General features: G+C 40.5%; 1 protein-coding gene across 4 annotated transcripts in view; it reads right to left on the reverse strand.

Annotated features, from left to right (window-relative positions):
- Nucleotides 1–303: 303 nt before the first annotated feature.
- Nucleotides 304–7,400, reverse strand: part of RMI1 (RecQ mediated genome instability 1) — a 7,282-nt gene continuing 185 nt past the window's right edge. Inside the window, exons 1-2 of one of the 4 annotated variants that reach the window (XR_002097351.1) lie at nucleotides 2,121–5,753; nucleotides 304–683 (exon numbers count right to left, since the gene is read on the reverse strand). Coding sequence is in view for 3 of the 4 variants with exons in the window: in XM_019517387.1 (XP_019372932.1) it covers nucleotides 2,302–4,209 (1,908 nt within the window). In the remaining variant the exon portion in view is untranslated. Of the gene's footprint in view, nucleotides 684–1,599; nucleotides 5,754–7,400 lie in introns of those variants that run through there. The other 3 variants (XM_019517388.1, XM_019517387.1, XM_019517386.1) reach the window with 3 other exon arrangements.

Here is a 7,400-nt window from a genome sequence, read left to right on the forward strand (position 1 = left end):
GACTTAGCAAAATTCTATCTATGAAGATCAACATAGAAGGAAGTAGAAATATAAAGATATTTTGTGAGTGAAAGAACAAAAACAGGGCATTAGTAGTACAGCAGAATAGACGTGGACAATGGGGAAGAGACAGAAGTGTGGCTAGGAAGATAAGCAGAGAGTTATACAGGGTCTTGAAGACAAGGAGAAAGACTACAATCTTACTAGAGCAAAAGGGGGAACACTGAACAAGGATTCAGAAAAGTAAAGGTAAGTAATGTGGTCAGCTGAGACAAAGATAATACAGCAAATCCCCAAAGACTCTTTTTTTTTTTTTTTACTATAGTTCAGTTTTTGTCAATGTAGAACAGTCTTTAATATTAGGCAAACAATGCTTAAATAACATTATTTCTATAAGAAATATCCATTTCAGAAGAAATATTTTTGAAAGATAACTCATAAAGACATTTGTTTTTAATACTGATTGCAGACAGCATCCTGTAATTAGCTTTATTACATTTTTAAAATGCTGTTTTATTCAGGCAACATATGACAGATTTGGTCAGTTTCTTTTAAAAGTTTTTTTCAAGTTTATTTTTTTTTAGTTATCAATGATCCATCAATGCTGCTTTCAGAGAAACAAAAGCTTCTTCCCAGTGCAGAAGCTCTAACCATTAAACATCTATATTTCTACCATCAGGCCCCTGAAAGAAAGAAAAAAAAAAGTAAAAGATGAGGGAGTAATAGGAGTGACGGGCTTATTCCGTGTTCTCTTTAAAGGTGTATAAAAAGTCTCAAAAGGTATTCCTGTGCCCACAAAAAAAACTTTTGTCCTCCTCATTATTTTATAAACATCAGCTTTGGCTTCTGTAGTTTAAGTGAGAAATTCAGAGGTTGCATGCTGCTAATTCTTATAATATTTCCTTTTTCAAAAATGTTAGCCATTAGACAGTTTAAGAACACTCAAAACAAAAATTAGTTTTGATAGTTCAACTGAAAATCCCTTCCTTTTCAATCACTTAATTTACACCATTATAAAAGTGGGGTCTACACTGCAAAAATCCACTAGCCAAGAGAGAACTAACTGCTACTATAAAAAAGTTGCAGATTGCACGAAAGGAAAAAAAAGAAACCTTTCTAGACCTCCTTTTTTACATAAGGCATCCGATAAAGTTTGTAAGTCCACTTTTTCCTTTGAAGGTAACTTAACAACTCCCACCAAAAAACTCTTAAGTAGTACTTAAACATCTGTTGTTTAACTTTGGGATGTATAATCTATTAGCAGTTAAGAAAAACAGAAATATCTGGATTCATTCATTCAAAAATATAAAAATTTTGAAATTGGCCTTTTATTTTTTAATCTGTAGGCAATACAAAAATATATACTAGCTACAGTATAAACACATTTATATTAAACATGTCAGGAATATAAAAACATGAGTAAAAAGAATGAGCAAATGCTGAAAAGAAAGAGGAAATTATATATTAATACTGTTGGATTTTGATTCATTTATTTTGAGCAGAAATATTAAGCTAAAAATCATTAAACCAATTGCATTTCCTATTTTACAGACATCCTTTGTGTTTAAAATGTTTTAAAATGCTTTGACATTTTTATAGGTATAAATGTTATCCCATTTGGTTACTGCTTGTTTTTCTTGTCCTGGACAATATGAACAAGAAAGTTTACTTCATTTTATTTTTGATGCTTGCTTTTCAAGTTCTCAGACATTAAATATCTGTTTGCATTTCAAAGCCTACAGGTTTTGACCTGATGATATTACAATGGTATTAGAAATCTACCAAAGGGTCCACTGCTACGTGACTAAAGCAAAAAAAATATGAAGTACTCACCTGCTTTCCTCAACTGGATAGTGATACCCTGTATCAACACCTCACAGAAACTACCTCACTTCTAATGTAACTCCACTGAAAAAAACAGTGCAAGGATCAGCTTCTCTGTATTTGGGTACCAGCTTCCAATCTAATAAGACATGTTCCTCTAGATCCTTGATCATAAAATGTCAGTTATAAAATAAAAATAACGTATATACAAGAACATGTTGATCAAAGCAAATTTGTTTTTAATTTCTGAAACAAGCTTTCAAACAAATTTGTTTTGAATTTTTAAATGTTAATACCTTTATCCTAAGGCATGGATTTCTGTTCACCTCCCCCTCACCAGATTTTTCTACCTGCCCCTTTCTGAAGTAAAGGGAGGGAAGGGAGAAGTCACTTTACTTGTGCTTTTAATTAAGCTAACACTTTAGTATTCCTTGGCTTGTAGAATTTAGTCCTAGAAAATATGAGTTATCCCCTAAATCATTTGTTTAAACGTTTCTTCAAATTTTCTAGATCTACTGCATCAACTTCATGGAGAAATAACACTGTTGCTTTTGACTCATGGGGGTTAAACTCAACAGTCATCAAACAGCAAAGATCTATTAGTTCTCTTTGGCATCGCTGTAAACCATCCTTAAGTTTTGGATGTAAAGCAGGATCTTTCTTTAACATCTTCATTTCAGGCACTGAAAATCCAATCAAACTGGTTAGAATTTCATCAGCAAAATTTACCTCTAGGTAAGCAGTACCATCAGAAATTTTTGCCAGAACACTCCAGAAACCATTGTTGCTTGTAAGATTTCCAGTAAGGGTTACAATGAAGGCTTTAAGTTTCACAGTTGTAACTGTTTCTGGCTTATTTGCAAAGAGCACAGTAATATACGTAAAAGGTGGAGAATGTAAATCAAGACCTCTACAGTTTTCTGTTGCTTTGGAAGAAAAGGCTTCTACATTGTGCTCCTGCTTCTCAAGCTGTGGTTCATTTTTTGAACAGTTAACTTGTCCATTGGTCAAAAGTATGTCATCAGAAAAGCTATGAGGTTTCTGAACACTCTTGACTAGGTCCACTTTTCTAAAAGCCTCCTGTTCAAAAGGATTTTCCAATGACAAATCATCTGTAAAGTTATGGGTCTGCTGTACGTTATGCTGTAGTGAGAAATTATTTGTATTACTTTTGCTTCCAACAGATAATTCTCTCCCCAAAAACTGATGTTCCCTAGTACATTGTGCAAGTTTATAAACCCTTTCATTTTTACCATCTTTTTCAGGCATGCAATTTAAAGATGAAATGCATGAGGTTCTAGGCATATTTGAAAGTTGTTCTGTAATTACAGATACATTTCTGTCTTTGACCAGAGGCTGCACTCTCTGAATTTCTTCTAGCTCTTGTTGGATCTCTTCTTCTAAAAATAAAGCCTCCTCTAATGCAATGTCATCTAAACCTCCATCAACATACTTCACAGCCAGAACACTTGGCTCTTTATTTGCCCCAGGCAAAGGGTTCCCAAATCTTTGTTGTGAACAGCTTCCACTGCTTGAAGTAAGTGAATGTGTGGTTGTGTTTGAATGGTCACTTCTACTACAATATCCACTTTCTAAGGCTGTCTCAACATTTACAGAAAATGCATTTTCATCAAGACTTGCTAAAAGCTCTTCATCTGAAGGCCCTATAGCTTGGCCCAACTTATCTATAGGTCCTGCAGTAACTTGTTCACGATCACGTTGTTCAACAGGATTAGGATTCTCAGCTTCTCCAATCAATCTTGCAAGGAGTCTTTCCTGACTGTACTCCTGTAGAAGAACATCCACTTCACCCCCTAGCAATTTCACATTTTCTGGTTTAAGCAAGAGAACTCCAAGATGATATGCAATGTTACCCTGCACCATAATTTTTGTACCCGGAGGAAGACCACTATGGAGAACAGGAACTGGTTGGTATTCCATACCCTGAATCTGATGTATTCCATCAGTTAGCTGCAGCATTAGCATTCGAGTAGGCTTTGCTTCCCAGGTCTTTTGGGATGCCTGACTGTTGGCTGTTACTTCTTCATTTAGGGTGCTTTTCCCTCTTATCTTCTGCAATTGGGAATATGCAGGCTGGCTGACATCAACCAATGAATCAATCTGTATGGAATAAAAGCCAGAGAGTTCTCCTTTAGGAGCATCTAAGATACTGTCAGGCAAAACAGGATATTCCAAATCTCTAAGATCCGTAAGGAGCCACTGCTCAAACACTTGTTTGTTTATTTGAGCTTGTGATAAATTATCACTGCCACTTTCTTGCTGGATCCAGTTAATGCAAGCTTCTAACCATGTCACAGGAACTTTAACATGCCATGTAGATGAAAGCCAGGTTTGCACTCTTGCTGCAATACTAGAAGTAGACATCTTTTAAACTGGAGGAAAAATGCAAGACATCCCTAAAAAGAAACAAGAGATGCGTCAGCTTTCTGGCAGTGACTAAATAAAATACACCTTTGATTTATGCTCTAGTTTGCTCCTTAATATATAATTTAGCTACTCCAAATGTGACTACATAAAAAAGCAATTAAAACTTTCAATTATAAATACACTCCTGTAGAACTGGAAGTCTGAAAAGAAACCAATAGTTCTATGTATTTAAGTACAATCAAACTTGAGCTAATAAACAAATGCCAATTCATATAAGAAGTCTAAGTGTCCAGTTTCTCACCACAAAATTAAGGGAGAAAGTTGACAGACTTCTACCAGTGTAGAAACCCTCCACAGAAACCCTCTTCTTGGCTTCTGGCAAGTATAATTCAAACTCCCCTTTTAGTTTCTAGGAAAAAAAGAAAACCTTGCTTCTTCCATAAACTAAATAGCAAAAGGGGGAGCAAGTTTCTTCTCAGTCACAGTTTACTATTTTTCTTCCTCTCTAAGTTGTTTTGGCACAAAGTTCCCAAACAGCTATAGGGAAAGAGCTACTTAAAAATATCAGTAGGACCTAGATACATCCAGGACTCGAATCAAATTGAGAAACATGTTTTTATTATTCATTCAAATGAGTGAAACCAGGCCCTTTGACTTGGTTGTAATTGTGTCTGCATATGGTACAATTTTTTGGCTACTATGCCCTCAGTGACATTAAAAGGCTATTTTACTGTTACATTGAGTACTAAAAGGTCATCCACAAAAAGAAAAAGATCCAATAATAGACTCAATTTTATTTCATTATGATGCATGAAGATCTAGATTTTTATTTAAATGCAAGGGAAACAAATTTATGAGTAACCAGATTCTGAAAAGACATCTCTTGTCCTAAATTTAATTACGTTACAGCTAAGGGTTAGTTATATTCTGGGAGCAAAATAGACCATCCTGTAGTTCTATCTGAAGCCAGTCTTACTGGAGCACAATCAAACTTTTTCCTCCAGCTGAATTAAAAGTGGTTTGTTAACCTGTACCAGTTAACATTTGTGCTGCCTTGCAAGGAGTCTGCAGTGGCACAAATTACTCTCATGAGTTTTGCTTTCTTACACTCTCCATTTGGAATAGGCAGACTAGTACATAAAAACAGCTGGTTGAGACCATCCACTAGATACTAGAAGTTAAAGTGAGGAGACAGGCTGAACATCCCACCTAATTCTCCTCACCCCCAATACACACCCACCCACCATAGACCAGTAAAGACTGTTAATGTCTATGAATACTCCCCAGCCGAACTGTAAAAACCAAGAACATCCCAAAACCTTATAAATGTACTAATGTGGTTACCATTCACAGGGTCCTGTCATTTCTTTCCACAGCACTGTGTTGAAACATCCTATCTGCTCTACCCTGGGCTAACACAGGCTGCATGACTAACTGCATGTCTTAAGGCAGTAGTTCTCAAATCTTTTTTAGACTTTGAGGCACCCCTGGATAGCTTTGTGGCACCCTTTGGAAAATGTCAAGTCTCAGTTTTCACTTTTTTTTTTTTCTTTCTGACTACAGAAAAATAACTGAGCACTTTTTCTGTTGCAAAGAACTCAGGAAGATCACAGCTGTGGATTTCTATTTGAAGTCTCTGGGTTGATCCTATGAATCCCATTTGCAGGTGTAATGGTCCTCACACTGCATGACACCTCCCAGGAAAGGACCTCAAGGTCCCCCAGGGCTGCACAATGAGCCAGATCAGCCATCACATGAGCAGCATGGGCCTGATCCTGCAGGACAACACTCAGCGCCTGCCTCTACAAACAGGATAACCTGTTTCCCAGCTTGCAGAGAGGCCTGCCTAGAGATTCCCCAGATCCCTTTCCGTCGTGGCACCCATACCACTGCACCACCCCAGCAGGCCTGCCACTGAAAATAGGGAAGACCCAGGCAAGTGCTTCTAGGACTTTAGGAGCCTAAAGCCATGAGCCCTGGGAACTGCTATGTAGGGGCATAAGCAGAAGAAAATATTATTTGGGAGGGCTGTGTGGTGCAGGGCATGCTGACCTGACCCCTGCTCCTCTCTCCTGCAGGGCCATTGTGGGAGCCAGTATGCACTGGTGCTGTACATAAGGAAGTGGTGGAGGGTGTGGCAAGGGCACTGGGCACAGCATTGCAGCAGTGGTGCTGCCGCTGGCCACCGCAAAATTAGTTTGCAGGAGGTTAAATCCCGTTAGATCCGGCCTTCTGCCACCTATGTATAGGGGGCACGCAGAGCCAGGCCCCTGAAGTCCAGGGAATGCTTAGCCAAGATGGCCGGAGTCAGGGAGCAGCTCTGGGGAGGGTTACCATACATCCAGACGTTCTCTTTTGAGATCCTCTGATCTCCGTCCAGTCAATTTTTTTAAATATGATCAAATGTCTGGGATTTAGCTTTGCTCAGCTTCAAAGTTTTCCCCAGCACTTCCCAACATGCCCTAGCAAGGAGCTGCTTGGGGCTGGGTGGACACAGTTGTATGTAGCCAGGCACTGGGTGGGAGCAGCCTGGCAGCTGGATACAGGTAAGTCTGTGGGGAGGCAGGGGATGGAGGACCTGGGCTTGGGGACTGTGGGGGTGGGGTGTTCAAGGCTGCAGCAGAGTAGGAGAGGTGCCTGCCCCTCCAGCCAGGAGGGCCCTTCAGGAAAACAGGGAGCTGCATAGCTGGACTGGTAGCACCAGGGTCAGTGCCTGTAACCACAGGGCTGGGAAAAGCCGGGGGTTGTAGGTGGGGAGCAAGGGGCACCAGTAGCACCGGGGGGGCAGGGTACTGCAGTTTGGGAGTGAGGGGCGCTGGCAGGGAGAGGGAGCTGGGAGTGAGGAACAGAGGCACATCATTGCCCTGCCCCCCACAGTCATATACCCCCTCTCTCCCCCCACCCCACAATGTGTCTTCTATTTTGGAACTGGAAATATGGTAACTCTGGGCTGCCTGTGCTCTCCCAGGTCCTGCCCCAGCCGCCCACTCACTCCGCTTGAAGAAGGGCGCTGGAAGCCTCGGGCACGGACCTGAGTCCCAACCCAGGCACCTGGAAAAGGGCACCTGGCCCTTTAAGGGGGGAGGGTTGCTCATCCCATAGCGCCCCTCAGCACCTTCCATCCTACTGCCTCGAACCCCAGCAAGGCGCATGCGCCAGGCCGGGGGGGGGGGGGGGCCCCCCCCCAC

This window comes from Gavialis gangeticus, unplaced genomic scaffold (genome assembly GCF_001723915.1).
Source record: "Gavialis gangeticus isolate Ggan-Ray unplaced genomic scaffold, GavGan_comp1, whole genome shotgun sequence".
NCBI classification, from domain to species: Eukaryota; Metazoa; Chordata; order Crocodylia; family Gavialidae; genus Gavialis; species Gavialis gangeticus.